Source organism: Boleophthalmus pectinirostris, unplaced genomic scaffold (genome assembly GCF_026225935.1).
Source record: "Boleophthalmus pectinirostris isolate CB_2022bp ecotype Guang Dong unplaced genomic scaffold, ASM2622593v1 HiC_scaffold_12, whole genome shotgun sequence".
In the NCBI taxonomy this organism is placed as follows: Eukaryota; Metazoa; Chordata; class Actinopteri; order Gobiiformes; family Gobiidae; genus Boleophthalmus; species Boleophthalmus pectinirostris.
This window is the reverse complement of record NW_026571018.1, coordinates 33,203,062-33,224,564: the sequence shown is the minus strand read 5'-3', so window position 1 is coordinate 33,224,564 and position 21,503 is coordinate 33,203,062. Positions and strand designations below refer to the sequence as shown.

Here is a 21,503-nt window from a genome sequence, read left to right as displayed (position 1 = left end):
CGATCTCTACGGAAACAAAAGAGCGCGCTACCGAGACAGGTTACGCGTCAGGTCTGTGGAGAGGCGACCCTGTCCGTGTTTTTTAAGCGATAATGAAAACAACTGTAATTGAATAAATGCAAAAAAAAAAAAAAAAAACTTCTGTGGATATTGTCAGGGAAAGCAAAAATGGAAAAAAAAAAAAAAAAAAAAAATCCGACGACAGACTCTCAACCAGAAAGTTACACAGTGCAGCTTTAAATAATACTGGCAAATCTTTGTGTTTTTCATTTGTTGCTTTTAACTTTGGCGAGTGATTGTGATGTTGACGGAGCTGTGAGGTTTACACGGACTCATCTAGAACAACACTTCCTCACTGTGGCTCATCTCAGACGTTCTATCCTCCGCACCATTGCCCCTCGATTTGTGTCATAACCTCAGCTCAACCCTTCGCCCCGGAACCCCCCCGCTCTGTTTGCTCTGGGACTATTTCTCTCTCTCTCGTTCTCTCGCTGTCTTTCTATCTCTCATTTAATCTTACTCTCTCTTGGTTTCTCTTTGCCTCTTTTTCTCAATTTCTTTCTCTCTGTTTTCTGTCTTTCTCCCTCTCTTCCTTGCTTGATCTCTTTCGTTTTCTTTGTTTCAGTCTCTCTTGCTTTCTCTCTCTTTATTGTTTTCTCTCTTTCTCCCTTTTTCTCCCTTTATTTTGCTTTCTCTCCTTCTATTGTCTGTCTTTCGAAATTTATCTTTCTTTCTTTCGCTCTCTTTTTCTGTCTCTGTCTTTCTACCTCTTACTTAATCTTTCTCTCGTTTTCTTTCTCTTTGCCTATTTTCTTAATCTCTTTCTCTCTGCTTTCTCTCTTTCTCCTTCCCTCTCTTTCTTTCTTTCTATTTTTGTCTTTCTTTCTCTCTCTGTCTACCTCTCGTTTAATTTTTCTCTCTCTTGCTTTCTCTTTGCCTCTTTTTTCAGTCTCTCTTTCTGTTTTTCTTTCTTTCTCCCTCTCTTCCTGGCTTGATCTCTTTCGTTTTCTTTGTTTCAGTCTCTCTTGCTTTCTCTCTCTTTATTGTTTTCTCTCTCTTTCTCCCTTTTTCTCCCTCTATTTTGCTTTCTCTCCTTCTATTTCTGTCTTTCGAAATTTCTCTTTCTTTCTTTCGCTCTCTTTTTCTGTCTCTGTCTTTCTACCTCTCATTTAATCTTTCTCTCTTTTGCTTTCTCTTTGCCTATTTTCTTAATCTCTTTCTCTCTGCTTTCTCTCTTTCTCCTTCCCTCTCTTTCTTTCATTCTTTCTTTCTTTCTCTTTTCCTCTCTCTTGCTTTCTCTTTGCCTCTTTTTCTCAATTTCTTTCTCTCTGTTTTCTGTCTTTCTCCCTCTCTTCCTGGCTTGCTCTCTTTCGTTTTCTTTGTTTCAGTCTCTCTTGCTTTCTCTCTCTTTATTGTTTTCTCTCTCTCCCTTTTTCTCCCTCTATTTTGCTTTCTCTCCTTCTATTTCTGTCTTTCCAAATTTCTCTTTCTTTCCTTTGCTCTCTTTTTGTCTTTCTTTTTCATTCTCTCTTTCTGTCTCTGTCTTTCTACCTCTCATTTAGTCTTTCTCTCTTTTTGCTTTCTCTTTGCCTATTTTCTTAATCACTTTCTCTCTGCTTCCCTCTCTTTCTTTCTTTCTTTCTTTCTCTTTTTCTCTCTCTTTGCCTCTTTCTCTTTCTTTATCACCTTTTCTCTCTGTTTTTTCCTACCTGTTTTTCTCTCTCTCTCCTTCCTCTGTTTCTCTCTTTCTAAATTTCTTTCTCTCTCTGTCTTTTTGTCTTTCTTTCTTTCTTTCTTTCTTTCTCTCTCTCTGTCTACCTCTTATCTTTCTCTCTTGCTTTCTCGTTCCTATTTTTTCTCTCTCTTTATTTTTCTTTCTCTGTCTTTCACTCTCAGTTTCTTTCTTTTTCTCTTTCTTTCTCACCTTCTCTCTCCCTTTTTCTCCACATATTTCTCTCCTTCCTCTATTTCTCCCTTTCTAAATATCTCCCTTTCTTTCTTTCTTTCTTTCTTTCTTTCTTTCTCTTTTTCTTTACATTCTTTACGTACTGGTACATGTGGTGGTCGTGTGATTTGAATTGAAAGGTTTTGCGCATTTTCTTGTTATTTCTTTTAAATTATACATAATAAATGTTTTGCTAAAAGTTTATCTTTCTTTCTGTCTTTTACTTTCTCTCTTTCTCCCTCTCATTGTTTGTCTCTTGCTATCTCTCTTTTTCTCTCTCTCTTTATCTTTCTCTTTTTTCTCTGCTTTTTTTCCTCTCTAACTTTTTCTTGCCAAAATGTGAATCTCTCTCTCTCTCCTTCTCTCGTCTTCTCTCGCTCTTTCTCTCCAATCCTGCCCCTGACTTTAAAATGTGATCTTTGTGTTGACAGCCCGGGGCAGAATGGCATGACAGATGAACAGAAAGATGACACTAAAGTTTTCACTAAGATCTTGGACAGCCTTCTGGACGGCTACGACAACCGCCTCCGGCCCGGACTCGGAGGTCAGTCACAGCCAAAGCTTTTTGCCTTCCGCTCGGACTATGCAAATCTGTCCATCTCCAGTGTCCCACCGAGTCTGTGCACCGCAACACAACACGGCACACAACACAGAACGCACAACAAACACACCACAGAACGCACAACAGAACAACAGAACACACAACAGAACACACAACAGAACGCACAACAGAAAACGCTAGAGCACACAAGAGGGAGGAAGAGGGAGGACTGTGGAGTGGTTCTGTTGTCCAAGTTTGATCATTAGTAGCAGTAGTAGTATTAGTAGTAATAGTAGTACCGGCAGTACTAGTAGTAGTAGCAGCAGCAGTAGTAGAAGAAGCAGCAGCAGCAGAAGTAGTAATAGTAGTACTGGTAGTAGTAGTAGTGGTAGTAGTGGTAGTAGTAGTAGTAGTAGCAGCAGTAGCAGTAGTATTAATAGTGATAGCAGTTCTGGCAGTAGTAGTAGTAGCTGCAGTAGTAATAATAATAGTAGGAGTAGTAATAGCAGCAGCAGTAGTAGTCGTAGTAGTCGTAGTAGTCGTAGTAGTAGTAGTGGTAGTAGTAGTAGTAGTAGTAGTAGTAGTAGTAGTAGTAGTAGTAGCAGCAGTAGCAGTAGTATTAATAGTGATAGCAGTTCTGGCAGTAGTAGTAGTAGCTGCAGTAGTAATAATAATAGTAGGAGTAGTAATAGCAGCAGCAGTAGTAGTCGTAGTAGTCGTAGTAGTAGTAGTAGTAGTAGTAGTGGTAGTAGTGGTAGTAGTGGTAGTGGTAGTAGTTGTTGTGGTAGCAGCAGTAGTAGCAGAAGTAGTAGGAGTAGTAACAGTCACAGGAGCAGCAGAAGTAGTAATAGTAGTACCGGCAGTAGTAGTAGAAGTAGCAGCAGCAGCAGCAGCAGCAGCAGCAGTAGTAGTAGTAGTAGTAGCAGCAGTAGCAGTAGGATTAATAGTAATAGCAGTTCAGACAGTAGTAGTAGCAGCAGTAGTAATAATAGTAGCAGTAGTAGCAGCAGTAGTAGTAGTAGGAGTAGTAATAGCCACAGTAGTAGCAGTAATAGTAATGGTAGTACCGGCAGTAACAGTAGTAGTATTAGCCACAGCAGTAGTAGTAATAGCAGTAGTAGTAATAGTAGTAGTAGTAGTAGCCACAGGAGTGGTAGTAATAGCAGCAGTAGTTGTAATAGTAGTAGTAGCAGCAGTAGTAGTAGCAGTAGTAGTAGTAGCAGTAGTAACAGTAGCCACAGTAGTAATAGCAGCTGTAGTAGTAGTTGCAGCAGTAGTAGTAATAGTAGCCGCAGTAGTAGTAGCAGTAGCAGCAGCAGTAGTAGTAAAGTAGTAGTAGTAGTAGGTAGGGAGAAGCAGCAGTAGTAGTAGTAGCAGTAGCCACAGTAGTAGTAGCAGCAGCAGTAGTAGTAGTTGCAGCAAAAATAGTAATAGTAGCCGCAGTAGTAGTAGTAGTAGTAGTAGTAGTAGTAGTAGTAGCAGCACTAGTAGTAGCAGTAGTAGTAGTAGTAATAGTAATAGTAGTAGTAGTAGTAGTAGTAGTAGCAGTAGTACCAACAGTAGTAGCAAATAGTAATAGTAATAGCAGCAGTAGTAGTAGTAGTAGCAGCACTAGTAGTAGCAGTAGTACCAACAGTAGTAGTAATAGTAGTAGTAGTAGGAGGAGAAGCAGCAGTAGTAGTAGCAGTAGCCACAGTAGTAGTAGCAGCAGCAGTAGTAGTAGTTGCAGCAAAAATAGTAATAGTAGCCGCGTAGTAGTAGTAGTAGTAGTAGTAGTAGTAGTAGTAGTAGTAGTAGTAGTAGTAGTAGTAGTAGTAGCACTAGTAGTAGTAGTAGTACCAACAGTAGTAGTAATAGTAATAGTAGTAGCAGCACTAGTAGTAGCAGTAGTACCAACAGTAGTAGTAATAGTAATAGTAATAGTATAGTAGTAGTAGTAGTAGTAGTAGTTCTTGCAGCAGCTTTAGTGTCAGTTGCCAGCAGTCACAATGGGTAATAGTGGTAGTAGTAACGATAGATTTACTGCAGTAGTGTTATAGTTTAAGTAACCGGTGAAGTACTTGGTATAGTAGCAGACATCAAGTGTGTTCAAGTGTGCATGGCTCACATTTTGACTATTTTTAGTTGCCTCATACGACTATAAAGCGCGAGCCCTCCTTGCACTCGTCGCGGTCTTGACTTGTGCTGGAGTTTTACACAGCTCTATTCACACCAAACAAAATGGCAGGATATATGGCTGGGAGGTAAAATGAGGAAGATAATGTGTGAATTGGGATGTGAAGGGCATTGCAGCAGAAACCCAGCCGACCACACACTGAAGGCTGGGCTAGGTGCACTTTTAGCACCAAACAGGGAGGAATTATGGGCCCAGATAGACATCATTCATAAATCATGCTTTCATATCGCTGCTGTAAAATAGAAAAGGGTCCACCCAGACGCCGAGAGCCACAGCAACCCACAGAGCAAGCCAGAAGTTCTCGATAAACTAGTAGTATTTTCATTTACATGCACTATAAAGATATAAAGATCTGACAGTGAGATTCTACCTTAAAATGGCCATGTTTACGTCATGTTTTTTAATGCCGAATTGATTGTTCTGAATCAAATAGGGACGTAACAGTAACCAAAATATCGTGATATCGTATCGTCAAAAGTCTTACAATAGTATCGTGGGCTGTCACTACATATCAAATTACAAGATTCTTTGCTTAAATGCACGGTTTTATAGTCGCAACAGCTTATAAACATGGCAAACTACATATCCCATGATTCATTTCAGTGCAGAAACATGAAGAGATATGGTTTTCACTTGGATTCTTGGGATTATGATGGAAATAATTCAAACCAAAATCTTGTTAAGGTATTTTAAAAGCAAAAAAGTGACCTATCTACAATTATATCAGCCACTCCGAAATATCGCAATAAATATCGTGCCGTGAGATGCATATCGTGATAATATCGTACGGAGAGATTTGGATATCGTTACATGGAAACGCGACGGCGGAGCGTATTCAACTTTTCCACTCTGGAGGGTGGTTTTAGATTTTTGCATTTTTAAGCCCCTAAAATGCCGTCACCATCTAAACGAAAGGCACTTCAGATAAAATATTTTGCTGTTTTTATCTGCAAGCTTTCTCGTGTAAACAAGCCCTGAATATTAAGATCTGACGTTGAGATTCTACCTTACATTTACGTGATGTTTTTTTTATTTATTTTTTATTCTGAATTTATTGTTCGTAATTAAAATATTCTCCTTTGAGTTTACATGGAAATAATAATTCTGATTTGAGGTTTAGATGGAAAACACGTTAAATTGCCTTCATATAGTGTATAGTGTATTCAACTTTTACACTCTGGAGGGTAGTTTCAGATTTTTGCATTTTTAATCCCCAAAAACACTGTCATCGTCTTAACGAAAGGCACTTCCGATAAAATATTTAGTAATTTTTACCCGCAATTGTTCTCATGTAAACAGGCCCTGAGCATCTTTTGCATCTCCACAAACCTGTTTCCATGGAAATCTTGTCCTGATGACTATCATCTTCTCCACAATGTGGCATTTAACTCTTCTGTCTGTTTAGTGAATGTTCAGAATTGTTATTATTTATATTATGCAAAATGTTCTTTATCAGATATATATGAGGGTATAGGGCTGTAACGATAACAGATTTTGCTGAATGATTAATTGACCAAGAATTGTTTTGCGATAAACGATAATACTGACATTTTGAGACCATTTTCAATTAATATAATGACAATGGAATAAAAATACAAATACACCCTTTCAAAAGATCAATCAACTTTCTAAAGAACATTTAACACAGGCACTTCAAGACAACCAAAAACCATAGGCCTAAAATAAAACAGACATGTTTACATCAGAACAGCCTAATGTAGTCTGGTTTACAGCAAGGACTTGTTAAATAAATTTGAATAAACCATGGCTGACACAATCAAAACAATAACTTAAACTGATTATTAAATTTCTGTAACAAAATTGCAGTTAAAAGTGATTTGGCTCTTATCTCTGTGGCTACTGCTGTGAGCCTCGGCATTTTAGTCTTGAAATATTCGTATTAACCGGCGACGCAGGATCCTGTTTCTCTATGAGTGAGCCACTGTCCTGTCTGGTGTTGTGTCTGCGTCTTGTGGGATTTCAGTGGATTTCAGGCTCTCCCGGCGGCTAGGCTAGTTGCAAGATGCATGAGCCATTTCTTCTCGTCGTTTGCGCACTCGCTGCATTTGACGCATGTGGCTGTTGAGATATCCCACTCACTAGTGTCGTTTTGGCATCGTGACTCGTTTTGTCACATGGCGATGAACTGTTTCAGTTCTGACAGCGGCGCTAGCTTCTGTTACGACTTCATGTTCACCGCATACACAGTGACACTTTCTGCACTCAGGCTGCGCGCGCATCCACTGTGCTGATAAAAAAATAATCCGTCTATAGAGGCTTTGCACCGTCACGTGACCCTGGGCAGGTTTTGTTGTGTATTTGGTTGTTCTAGATGCTCTGAATGGGATAAAACGAATCATTTCTTCATTATTCCTCTGGAAATTACTCATCAGGAGCTCAAACAAGGGAATTATTGAAAAAAAGACGCAGATTATAACTAGCAAAAATAAACCGCAAAGAGATTTCCTATGGTACCATCAAGACACACGAAGTTTCATCAAGGTATTTGCTATTTAAATTGTTTCATAGCTTATTTAATGAAAGAAGCACATTTACGGAACTAAAATTTCAGTAATTTATCCAGGAAAACCCGCACTAGTTTATGATTCAATGAACCCACACTGGGCTCCTATGATCAACATGGTGCACGAGTCAAAGAGTCTGTGAGCCGAACCTCGAAAGAATTAGTCATGAAAAGATCCTCGCGAACGCCTGCAAAAAGCGATTAATTCTAGAAGACATAGTTGTGGATAAGCAAGACAATGAAGAAAACATGGGTCCTACGACGAGTGACATGTTTATATGTGCGTTGGAAGATACAGTTTCTACTGCCACTCACACTGCAAATGTTTTCTTTTTACATTTTAGTTCAGTAAATGTGCTTCTGTCATTAAATAAGCTATGAAACAATTTTAAATAGCAAATACCTTGATGAAAGTGACGTGAGTGTGTCTTGATAGTACCATAGGAAATCTCTTCGCGGTTTATGTTCTCTAGCCATAATTCCATTTTTTTTTTCCCAATAATTCCCTTGTTTGAGCTCCTGATGAGTAATTTCCAGAGGAATAGTGAAGAAACTATTCGTTTTATCCCTTTCAGAGCATCTAGAACAACCAAATACACAACAAAACGTGCCCATGTTTCTCCGATGCTACTGAAGTCAATGACATAGCGTGACCGGTGTCATGGCGGCGTAGGTACCGTTGCTATAGGGGTCACGTGACGGTGCAAAGCCTCTATAGTTTACTCTGACACGTTTGGTCAAGCGTCATTACACTAAGGAAACGGAAGTCTTTTGACATTCAGTCTTTTCCGTAGAGAGATGAGGAAAACAAACAAGAATGCAAATAGAAATTACCGTGACCAGAAAAGTTATCGGGCTTGTTAAAAGTTATCGTACAATTAACAGATTTATTGATTATCGTTACAGGCCTATGAAGGTAGTTTACTAATTACCTTCTACAATTCTACAAAGGGCTGATTGTTACATTCCAGATACATGTATATTATATCAGAACCAAAATTCTATTGTGACAGAAATATGAATAAACAATTTTTTAGTTGCGTGCTAGAATTTTCCATGAAAGATCTCATTATCGTTGCAATTCTTGACAAGTATTGAAAATTTGTTGTCACTCTGCAACCATAACTGCAAGCGCTTCCACCGTGGGACCAGTTGGAGTCTAAATGGATGTTTGTCAGTGCATTTTAACTCCGTGCGGCTGTTTCAAGGTCCTATATTACGCAAAATTTACTCTTGAGTTTTAGGACATGATGGAATGCTTTTTACTTCCTCAAAAACATACATGGAGTTGTGTTTTGTTTCGCACAACTCCAGTGTTTGTGATGATGAAACAACGTTATAACAGAGATCAGAAACAGCGTAATATGGGTCCTTTAAAATCTCACTAAAGAGGCTGAGCGGTGTAAAAGATGTGGGCAGGTGGGTTTGTATTAACAGGTAGTTAATGTCTAATGAATGCCACAGGTCGTCACTCACTCTGACAATTTCTTGCTTCAACAGAGCGTGTAACCGAAGTGAAGACTGACATTTTCGTGACCAGTATCGGGCCTGTTTCGGACCACGACATGGTAAGACTCCTCTGTGTAAATGTCACCAGTTTTACCCCCGCTGTGCTCATTCTCTGGCATGTCTCCTCCTCTCAGCACGCTGCCCTAAAATCTCTGGACACGTTATTTAACACTGTTTTATTCCCAGGCTGTGACACGCAGAGATTTTTAACATTTTGTTCATTGTAAACCGTAATCCAATGACTTAAAAACTGTAGAACTGAGAAGCCCTACCTCTTGAAGAAGTAAATTTCAGCCATGTGTTTTTATTATAGCTTTTGAACTATAAAAAAAAAATCACATGGTCAAATTGTCAATTTTTTTCTTCAAAACTGTGATTTTCAATTTGATTTATTTTTTATTTTTCCCCCTCTCCACTGAAAATGTGCTGTAAATTAGAAAAAAATACTACTACTACTACTAATAATAATAATAAATTAAAACAAATTGATTGTATTTACTAGGGATGTAACAATAACCGAAATATTGTGATATCGTATTGTCAAAGTTGTCGTAATAATATCGTGGACCATCACAATATATTGAATTACCAGTCACTTTGCTTAAATTAAGAGTTATGGTGCAGCAATAGCTAAAAAAAGACAGAGGGAACTACATAGACCATGGTCCTTTGCTCTATTTCAGTGCAGACGACAAGAAGAAACAACAGTTCTAAGCACTTTCAAGTCTTATTAAGTCTTGTCAAGGCGATTTAAGAGGAAAAAGTAGCATATTAACAGTTGTGTGAGCCTCCGCAAAATATCGCAATAAATATTGTACCATGAGTTTCATACCCTGACGATATCATATTGTGAGACTTGGGTATCGTTACACCCCTAGTATTCACTGATCATATTGAAACCATTGACCCTTAGGGAAATCTTATAAATGATGAGATGAAAAAACTATTGCATTAAAGGTTGTATAGAGGATTTTTTAAGGGAAGTGAAATACAGCGACCATCGTTTTTCAAATGTTGTCTCTAGAAATCACGTTTGTTTACATCCAGTGCATGTTCAGAATTACTCTTGAAGTGACCTGTCTAGAAATATTTTAGCGACCGACGCGTCAGTTTTTAGACCCTTCGGACTTTCTTTCGCGGTGAACTGGTCGTGGATTCTCGTCCGCCATCGCGACAAACTTTGTGCGAATTGCAAGGGAGCGACAGTTTGAAAAAGCCTCTAAGAACCGCTGCTTAAACCACATAATCCCCGAGTGCCGAAACCTAACAGCCAATAGAAAAAGAGGGAGCCTCGTTTTCTATTGGCTGATGTTTATCTGGCCTCACGACGTCTACAACTGATAGATTTTCATTCTTTCTTTTTTTTTTTCGGTCATCATAATTAAAAGGCTGCTGCATCTCTGTAATGGTATTTTAAACTTTCAATGACAATTTTAAACAAAAAAAATAAAAAATCCTCCATACAACCTTTAAACATGCAGTCCCAACATTTCATTTGATGAACTCGTATGGCACTGTCCTAAACTTTGGCCATGGTCAAATGCAATTTCCAGTGCTAGAAATGGATTTTGTTCCAAAGATATCGATTTGATCTTCAGATTTGATTAATTGGTTTAATAGATTTTTTGCCCAGTCCTAATTACTTGGAAGCTTGAATTCTCTGAACCATTGTGAGCAGTACAGTAGAAGTACAGAGCTATGAGCAGGGATAGTGGGGAGGTGAAAACGGACATTTTCGGAGCACTCAAGCCTCAAATGCAGGAAAACATAAGATTACTCAGACATGCATGAATCACTTTAAATAAACCTGAGTGAGCTAATGATGAGGAAACACCAATATACCGTGACTAAAAGCTATTATATATGCCGCCTTTAAGTGGTGCTTGGCTTGATTACCAAAGTCCTTAAATCTTCATGCTGCGATAACGCCGTCACATTCAATGTTTAAATGGACCTGACCAGACACTTTCAAATGAAAAGGTGCACATTATTGTTTGTTCAATCATTCTTCAGTTAAAACCACATGCAGTGTTAAAGCCCCTCGACGACGCCCCCTTGAAACTAGGCATGGAACGATATTGATATAGCCAAAATAATTGCTATTAACGATTATATCACGATCATTGTTAGGGCTGGGTATCATTAAGAAGTTGGCAATACGATACATACCTCGATACATAGGCCAGGATACATATCTCGATACAATGAACTCTCGATTCGATACGATATATTTCAAATCGATTTGGTTCAATAAAAAATTAAGTCTAAATCATGGCTGTGATACTAAAAGTCTTTGTTAAACCACTTCTTGTGTAAAGTTCATATGAAACACAAACATTTTAAGCATCAAAACAGTGAAAGTGTCAATTAAACGAGTTTTCTTTGTCTAAACAAGCAGCAAAACTATATCTGTAACAAAATAATTTAGTAAAATATACCAAAAAATACTGATATAGTGATACAGCAGCACACGATATCGATACTGTATTACCACATTAAACGATATGATATATATTGATATTTCAGTGTTTTTGCACACCCCTAATCATTGTCAAAGTTTCTGACATTTAAAAATTTAATGGATATGAATAATTATCATTTGAATGTTATGAGTAAGTTCCATATCTAAACAACTGCTATAGAATTGTAATTTGGTTAAAACTACAGTGATCTAGAAGAAAACATCAAGTAGCTTTTTTGTACACATTCTGCTGATATAATGGCGATTATCTTCGTTGGCGATGTAAAATGTCCCACTAACGATTATTTTATCACGATTGCAAATAACCCGGGTCCATCCAAATTTGTCGACATTCGTGAAGAACAGATTTTGGTTTGTATTTGCCCATTCCCAACACTTCCCATTGCGCATTGGCTTCATAAAAATGGATTTCTAAGTTGGAGCTACTCAAATTTCAAGCTCACTGTAGGATCAAGAGTAGAATCAGCTGTTCAAAACATTGTAGTGCCAGTGTAGTTTGGTAAATCGACTTATTGTTCAATATATTATAGATGGAACAATACTTTTTGGAGGTCAGTATTTAGGGTTACATTTTCTTTGTGCTACTGTGAAATTTGTAGGGGTGTGCAAAAATATCGTAATATCGATATATCATATTGTTTAATGTGATGATACAGTATCGATATCATGGGCTACTGTATCGATATATCACCAAGAGTATTTTTACATGTGTTTTACTAAATTATTTTGTTACAGAGCTACAGTTTTGTTGCTTGTGGAGTGAAAGGAAACTCATTTATGCAACACATTTGACATTTTGACACTGTTTTGAAAATTCAAATGTTTGTGTTTCATATGAACTTTGCACAAGAAGTGGTTTAACAAACACTTTTAGTATCACAGCCATGATTTAGCCTTTATTTTTTATTGAACTGTATCAAATCCATTTGAAATATATCATATCGAATCGAAAGCGCACTGTATCGAGATATGTATCGAGGTATGTATCGTATCGGCAACTTCTTAATGATACCCAGCCCTAGAAATTTTTAATTACCTCAGCCAAGGAGGTTATGTTTTTGCCGGCGTTTGTCTGTTTGTTTGTTTGTTTGTTTGTTTGTCTGTTAGCAACATAACTCAAAAAGTTATGGACCGATTTTGATGAAATTTCAGGATTTGTTGGAAATGTGAAAAGGAAGAACTGATTTCATTTTGGGGGTGATCCGGAAGAAATCCTGGATTCTGGATCACTTTGAAATTTTAGTTAACATTGTGGTAAATGGGGCCAAAAATTTAGTTTCTCAATATCTCGGTTATTATTGACCAAACCCCGTGAAATTTGACTCAGGGATGGACAATGGGATCCTCTTTCATATTCCAAAGGCTGATCTGGATCTGATCCAGAAGACTGATTTTATCGCAATTTATATAAAAAATGGGGGTAGTCCTTGGCGGAGGTCTGCGCTCTCTCAGTGCTTTTCTAGTTATTTTTATTTTGGCTATGATACGATTTGATGAGATTAAAGTGTTTCGTTTTCATTCTTTTTTAACAATATTGTAATCATAGAATAGTTTCAGCAGTTGGGTTATTGTGTCAGTGGCATAAGTCAATTTCAATGGGCCTCATTCATGAAGTGTTCTTTGTACTTAACGGACATTTTTGGCATTCATAGAACTTTTTGCTCCAGCTGACTTCCTCATTCATTCTCTCCCTCGCGCTTTCACGTGTCATAATGCCAAATCTATACTGGCAAAGGGTGTTTCTTACCAAATACATATTCATTTTTGATGTAAATTAACTCGAAATGAGCGCGGAGATCTTCGTAGTTGGGTGTTGGTGAATTTGGCGCAACTGTCACTTAAGAAGGAATTAGCGAGTTTCAGAACGCTTTGTGAATCTGGCGCAGAGTTCTCTAATTTTTTAAAGAAAAGATTCATAAATGAGGCCAGAATTATCCCTTATTGTCTATAATTTCTCCAGTGATACATCATGCTTCAAAATGTGTTATTGTGACAGGTCTATTTCCAGGTTTACTTGCACATAAAACTTTTCCAAACTCAGATTTCATCACATTACTACTGTGGACCTTTCGGGAATGAGACGCATTGTTGGATGTTAAAAAGTACAGTCCTTCCAACAGATCTGCTTTTAAGATTGATTTTCACAGGGGTAATTAGGTTTTAAAACAAAGTCCATTAACAGTAATTTGCTTAGCCAATATGCCCTGCAAACTGCATCAAGATGTCAATATTATAACAGGTCCAAACTAGATTATACTGTAGAGTGAGCAAGGAGTGAAAAACATTTCCATACACAACAGACATAATGCAGCTGCTTCGGTAAACAGACTCACCTTTAGATAAACAAGATCACAAGTTATTCACTGGATGGAATCTTTAACAGGTTACACCAAGTTACCACGGCAATATTGTACTCACTGTGTATAGTCACTAACTCTGTACATTTGAACACCTTCCACTACCAAATCCTGCCCATTCTCATCATGAACTAAAAAATAAATAAATAAATAAATAAATAATAGGTCTGGCAAAGGGCTGGAGAGAGCTAAGTATTTTATTTAATCGGCTGTGTCACTGAATATAGTATAAATACAATGTAGTGTTGAGCAGTAATAAATGCAGTATCTGATTGTACTATACATATACTGAGAGTCCAGCAGTAATAAATGCAGTATCTGATTGCACAATATATATATATATATATATATATGTATAGAGAGAGAGAGTCCAGCAATAACAAAGACAGTATCTCACTGCACTGTATATATAGAGTCGAGCGGTAATAAACACAGTATCTGATTACACAATATATATATCGAGAGTCCAGCAGTAATAGATGCAGTATCTGATTGCACAATATTTGATTGCCCACACACAATTTAGAGGGAGGTGTGCTTTTGTCTGCTATATAGTTATAATTTGGGTCCAGTCAAGCGGTAACGGAGGGAAACAGGGGCAGATTTTTTACATTCAAATAGCTCTTATTCAGAAACTAGAGGGACTATTGAAATAAGTAAAGTATCAGAATGTAGGAAAGAGTTACACTCCAACAGGGTAAAGTTAAACCTGTGATATTCTTTCAAGTTGTTGACAAAAAATCTTAAAACTCATGTCGGTAACGGAGGGAATGAAATATGCAGCACTTTTGGGGCAATAAATACAAACAGTGATAACTAGCGGTTCTCACTTACATATCCTTAACAAACTGGTTTGAATATTTGCTTCATATAGTTTTCTACCATATGGTACAAGATTAGGGTGAAAAAGCTCTTACTTTTTGACTAATGAGATTTTTTATTAAGAAAGGTCATGGTAACGGAGGGAAAATTGTGCAAGCAAGTAGAAGGTGCATGATTTTGCATAATTTGTCAGCTTTTTTCTTCCGAATACTTTAATATTACTTCAAAATGAAAGGTAACTATTTCTATAAGATATGTCAGTCCCTCCAAGCAAATTTTTATCATTTTAAATACTTTTTTTTTTTTTTTTTTTTTAAAATCATGTACCTTCATCAACAGTTCAGAGATCGAATAACACAAGATATGATGAAATACATCAATTTATTTACATGATTTGCAGGTCTTTGAAATTTGGGAAATAATTTTTGTTCCATGTTTCATACATGGTCTGTTTAAAACGTATGTAACTTTAGAACCAAAAATGGTACAGAAAAAAGGTAAACAGTTTCATAAACTAGAGTACATATGTATCTGTTGAATACATTTTTATATCAGATGCATTAACTTGAATTTTTGGCTTTGCTGTTTACCTCTGCTTGACCGGGCCCATATACGATGCCAGTATTGATGTAAAATGACTTAAAAGAAGCACGACTCCTAGTTTTCCACGTTTGAAAGCTCTGGTGCCCAGTGAGTGCTGACATCGCTGTAAACGTCATCACAACAAAACACCACGAAACCGTTGGCACCTCTGATGGATAGCTGCACCTCACATGAGCAAGTAGCAGATTTTTGCTTTATTCGTATGGAAAAAAGACTACACAATGTTGCCGAATCCTACGTGTATTGCTGATATTAATAAAATTGGAGAGTGAGGTAAGTACAGAGCAGTGGGCGTGTACCAGTGGCAGTGCAAACGGGGTTTGATCTGAGCATAAAGATTACTCAAACGTGCACGAATCACTCCAAATACATGACAACAACTCCAATAGGGTAAATAAGAAGAAACAACTACAGTATAACATGGTTAAAAGCTATAAAAAGTCAAATTTTCATAATATAATAGGGCCACTTGAAGACAAAATGAACTTCAATGCAAGGGTCAAGCAAAAAACATAAATAAAAATGATTGATTATTATTATTATTATTATTATTATTAGTAGTAGTAGTAGTAGTAGTAGTATTAATAGTAATAATAATAACAATACTACTACTACTACTACACTACTACTACTACTACTACTACTACTACTACTACTAATAATAATAATAATAATAATAATAATAATAATAATAATAATAATAATAATAATAATAAATTAAAATAACTAAATATGATAAAATAAAAATAATAAAAATAATCTATTAAAAAATTAAAATAAGAAAAAAAATTAATAAACAGATAAAACTGAATAATAATTTAAAATAATAATAATTATACTGGCCTAGCGTGACCTAAAATAGGTCGCTTAATCGCCCAGATGTTTTGTGATAAAGCTTTGGGCGCTTCTAACCATCTGATCATTACCCTCTTCACCAGGAACAAATGAACCTCCCACTTTAATATGACCAAACAACAGCTCTTGTTACATAAACTTGAAAGATCTGAACTCCATTTGACATAATGCGAGTTAATTGTGCCTTCCGACATATGGGCCCAGTCTATTCCACAACACTGCGGCCATACGGAGACTCTGCCGAACAGACCCCCATCTCCAGCCTGCTCTATCCTCCGCGTTATTCCGTGCTATTACCTCCAAGCACTGTTTAAACTCGCTAATTATCTAACACGAAAGGGAGAGGGGAGAGGGACAGACGCGTACAAAAAAGCAAGCCGTTGTGTAATTTTCATTCGGAGATCTTCTAGTCTTCTCAGGCAGTCATGTGGAATCATTAAAATCTGCTTAAAGCTATGTCATTGGCCTAGCTTTGAAATGAAATGTCCTTAATATGGTAGCCCGAGCCTCTCCTCCTGTTATTTCTTCATCCCTGGTGTAATTTAGATGATAGCCAAAGCTCTTCCCAAGTAGAAGAAAAAAAACGGTTATTACTGCCACTAACCATACAAGGCAATTTGAGCTCTCACTTTTTAAGGCCGAGCTGTAATTATGTGAATTCAGTCCAGGAAAAAAGAAGACGCCCCAAAATATTTCTAAATAAATCCGTCTTTTAGAATCTGAGTCATTTCAGGCACTGCTAAATGTGTTAAAGGAATTAATAGGCTATCAGACTGGAGAGAAGAGCAGGTCCAAAATTAGGATAGGTACAAAAGTGTTGCGAAATAACATGGATGTTTTTGGAGAAAAAGGAAGAAGAAATATTGGTCGGGTTGGGTGGACAAGTTTTGTAGTAAATTCAAAATCAGACTTATGTATTGGCCAAAACATTTCTGTGCCATCAGTGGCTCTGAAATCTAAATGATAAGTATTGCAGTCAATCATGATCCCTATTTTATGTATTTATTTTACTTTTTTCCATAGTCCATAATAGTTATGGTCCTGTATTTCTTTTTGTCACCGTATAATATAAATGGACATATCCAAACTGCTAGTCGCCGTGTTCCAAATGAGCATTGACGCACTTCCGGCTCTGGCTCCTGTTCAATTTGTCGTGAAAAACTGATTCTACTCTCTCTGTGGCTGCCACTGTCAAACTCATCATTTTAGTCTTAAAATGTTTGTATTAACCTGCTCTACATGATCCTTTTGTCCGTAAATCAAGACATGAACATTAATAACAGACAAATCTGACCCTGCGTTCAATTATTTTCCAACTCCAAGTTGGACCTCGGATTTGACGTCACATCCAAGTTTAAAGCATATTATAATGTTTCGTGTGTCGGACTATTCCCTCATCTTATGAAATCGCTGCTATTTTAGTTAATTTAATGTTTGAAATTTGCACTTCATCTTATGCTGTGATTTCTCTTTCGTAACAACCTTAGGGACGTTAACGCTCGTTAAATCAAGTATTTGTTCAATATTGGCCTCACAACAACAACGACTACCACACCCACGGGCACTGTAAGGTATTGCAGTAATACGAGTCACTGAAATTGTCATTTAAGCCACCAAAGTGTCCAAACACAATGAGAACACTTCATATTTACACATCACAGTGGGCGGAGCAATCTTGGATTCTGACTCGGAATACTTGCTCAGTCTACTTTTTCTGCCACTGAGGTTTGAGTCGCGTGGTCCCAGGACAAGGGGCATGTCAAGCGTGTCACGAGGCAACTTCCTTGGAAAACCGATTCGGTAGTAAAGTCGAATGCAGGGAGACACCTTCTTTCCCTGAAATTGCTCCTGCTAGAGTTAGCAACAGGTTTGATTGACAGTGTTGCTAAACGCCTGCTTCCTTTTAGACCTCGGGTGTAGTAAGGGGCGTAATCTTCAACAGCCTCACCTCAGATTGGCTCTTTGTTTACTATGATTCTCATGGTCAGAATTCCAAATACTGAATTTGTCTCCTATATCTGCTACCCTCTACGAGCTTCACTTGACTGGAGCCAAACGCTGTGGGTGATGTCACAATCCCTTAGTCCACTTTTTTATACAGTCTGTGCTCCTTCGATAAAACTTGAAATATGCAGTTACAAATAAAGGCACTGCATGTCAAGAGTCACCTCTAAGATAAGTAACAAAAAACTCCTGAAGCCATTAATCAAACTTCATGAATAAAAACACTGTCTCACTACTGCGCCATAAAAACATACAACCCAATAATACTCTTGAATCATGGTTTCTCAAGTAATTTTAGCTGACATTACCGCAAACTCCTTCTGCGATACCTGGCAGGAAACTCCTCTAGAGCTCCCCGTGTGTCCTGCAGCCGCTAATGTGAAGAGACAGTTAGCAGCAGAAAGTAGGCCAAGGCTCGTGTGGGAAAGTCAAAGTGACACCAGATACAGTGAGAGCATGAGAAGGTGAAAGTCCCAAACAAACATGGAGCCTGACTCAGCACCTTGTCCCCACTACGGGTCATTACAGTGAAGCCAGCTTGTTTGTGGGTACACTTTGTTTGTACCAAGTTAGTGTGTACAGTAAGGTTGTCAAAAATATCGAAGATTAGGTACTAATCAGTGCCAAAGCTGGTACCGAAACTAGGTACTCTTCTCAGCAAGTATCAGTGCTAGAAAGTTACATTCGTAGAACAGAAAAGAACCTTCTATGAATTGCTTTAGAACAATCTTGAGCTGTATCGGAACAAGTATAAGAGCACATAAACTAGTATAAGCCCATGGACCACCTCGGAACCTATCCGGACCACTGAGGGACTACATTTTTGTACTTTTGTTGAAATAAAGAGTGTTTTATTATCATTATTGGATCAGAATCTGCATTGCATTTTGAGTCTTTTCCTTAGTATCGAAATTGAGTTTGAAATTTTTAAGTAGGACTTGTCAGAGTTGGTAAGACTTTGGAAGAGAAGTCACCTTAAAAGTGTCATTGCTGTGCCTGGAATGTTCCACAGTATTACATTAAACAAATTTACCTTACATTTATTCAATTACAGGTGGTTTTATTGCTCAAAAATACCTAGAAAAACAGACATGCTGACTTTGGTTTTGGTCTACATGAAGCTAGAAAGGTTTTAATACCATACTGTGAAACATTCCAGAAGAAGCAATAACATCTCCACGGAGAAAAGCATTTGACGGACCTTCCCCAAAGATCGTATATATGAGTGGACGTAGCTAAAGCACATTTTAGCCATTTGGTAGAATGTGCCATAATTTACGAAGTGACATTTTGGTCTTAAAAAATGTGATCGTAATTAACCCACTCTACATGATTACTCTACCTTGAATTTTCTTTTGGATATTTTGTCCGTCAAAAAAAATCCTATTCATAACATAGACCCTGGCTCCAGATTCGCTTCTGTAACCATGAGCATTGCGAGCCTCGTTTGAGCGACGCTGAAAGCTATGGGTGACGTCACATTCGCTTAGTCCACTTCTTTTATACAGTCTATGACCCTCCACCAGGAAAGTTAAACAATGCACCTTTACGTTTCAGAGAACAGTAAGTGCAGGTTAATGAGGCGTTGATTCCCTGACTAGACAAGAGTTTGCATGCACTCCCTGCGAATGCATCAGTGTTCTTTACTCTGGTTTCCCGATCAAAAGCGAGCACAATAAGGTAGTCTTTTAAATATGCCAGTTGTCCAGATGGGATTGGAGGACACAGTCTCCTTGAACATTACGCCGTATGGAGTTTACGCTGGTTTTGTACGTCGATGTAGATCCTTGAAGATTTGATGGATGGGGTATTGATAAAAATGGCAAATGGTCACGCTTTTACATCAAGGAACCACTCACCCAAGGACTTGCACAAGGGCACAACAGCGGCGGTCATCTGTAGGAGCTGGAATCGTGCCGCCTACCTGCAGATCAACGGACGAACACTGTACCGATGATATTCAGTTCAGTTCAGATGTCCTGACCCGATCTCGTCTAAAGTTATACCTAAAGTCAAAAACTAAAATTCACTGCCCATTGTTTTCTTTGTTTATTTTTGTTCTAAATTCTGTCAAAATTGCAAATAACCCGGGAAGCCTTGTAGGTCTTCTAAAACAAACAAAAAACGAAAGAGAAAAGCTTTTGAGAAACAGATTTCAAATGCACCGCCCCAACCTTGCCAAACAATAAAACCCAGTCTTCAAAGCTGTGGGTAACCTCCCTTTTGTTTGACATCGATTTGGTTCCAGGCAAGACTTTGTTCCAACATTTCTCCTCCACACCAGTTAGCTTGTTACACCACTGTTGTAGCTGCTCTGGCTGTGACTGACAATGACTCATCTTTTGCAAAACTACCGCAACATACAAGTCTATTGAGAACTTTTTCAGTACACAAGAATAGAGCGGAGTATGAAACGCCTACGAGACACCCACAAACACGGCTCAAACAAGCGTGGGCAACAATACTGGGAAGTGGTGGGAAAGGGAAGAGGAGGAGGGGTGGGGTCTCGAGGACTAAAGGGGAAAGAGGGAGAGATGGATGAGAAGGGGTAGGGTCTAGAGCACAGGTGTCAAACATAAGGCCCGGGGGCCAGATCCGGCCCTCCAAGACCTTTAATGTGGCCCTTGGGTGATTTTCTACTAAAATATTTTAATTATGTTTTCTATTAAAATATTGGTAATTTTCTGTGGTGCTGAGCATAGCAGCTTCTCCAGCGTCTCTGTACGTGGCCCCTCCCACCAGAGCAGCACAAATGAAGACTTGTCTCTTTCCAAACGCTCTTAAAGGACGATCGTTTTGACTGTTGTCCGTGACACCCTCATCAGCAAAATGTCCAAAATGAGAAAAGTGGAGCCAAGTGCAGGATTTTACAAGAAAAATTGACTTATTCCTGTTGGCATACAAGTTCATGTTAAAACATTGTGTTGAAATAGAATTTTTCTTAAAGTTTCAGGTTGTTCATAATATTATAATAAGAAAGAGTTCATCAATTAAAAAAGATTTCTGTAATAGATTTGTGTTTCTCTGCACAAATATTTGAACTTATTGTTATTTTTGGGGTTTATATGACATGAGTTTTCTGATTCGGCCTCTTTGGGATCAAAATAGGTTGGATACGGCCCCCGGACCAAAATGAGTTTGACACCCCTGGTCTAGAGGACTAAAGGGGAGAGTGAGGGGAGAATGGTCAGTGCCTCAGGACTAAAGAAGAGAGAGAAGGGCAGTGTTTGGAAGACTAAAGGGAAGAGTGAAGCGGGATAAGGGGTGGGTTTTAGTGAACTAAAGGGGAAAGTGAGGGGGTGAAAGGGTGGGTTCTTGAGGACCAAAGGGGAGAGTGAGGGGGAAGAAGGGTCGAGGTCGGAGAGGGGAGGAGGAGGGGCAGGGTCTGTAGGACTATAGGGAAGAGTGAGAGGAAAGGATGGTGGGATCTGAAGGATTAAAGGGGAGAGTGAGGGGGAGGAAGGACGGTTTCTGGAGGACTAAAGGGGAGAGTGAAAGGAGGAGGGGCAGAGTGTGGAAGACTGAAGGGGAGAGTGAGAGGAAAGGAGAAGCAGGATCTGGAGGACTAAAGGGGAGAGTGAAAGGAGGAGGGGCAGAGTTTGGAAGACTGAAGGGGAGAGTGAGAGGAAAGGAGAAGCAGGATCTGGAGGACTAAAGGGGAGAGACAGTAGGAGAAGGGGTGGGT

At 38.3% G+C, this 21,503-nt stretch overlaps 1 protein-coding gene across 1 annotated transcript in view; it reads left to right on the top strand.

Annotated features, from left to right (window-relative positions):
• Positions 1-21,503, top strand: part of gabra1 (gamma-aminobutyric acid type A receptor subunit alpha1) — a 127,839-nt gene that overhangs the window by 26,773 nt on the left and 79,563 nt on the right. Inside the window, exons 4-5 of the mRNA XM_020938710.1 lie at positions 2,369-2,489; positions 8,687-8,754. Of these exons, the coding sequence (XP_020794369.1) occupies positions 2,369-2,489; positions 8,687-8,754 (189 nt within the window). The remainder of the gene's footprint in view (positions 1-2,368; positions 2,490-8,686; positions 8,755-21,503) is intronic.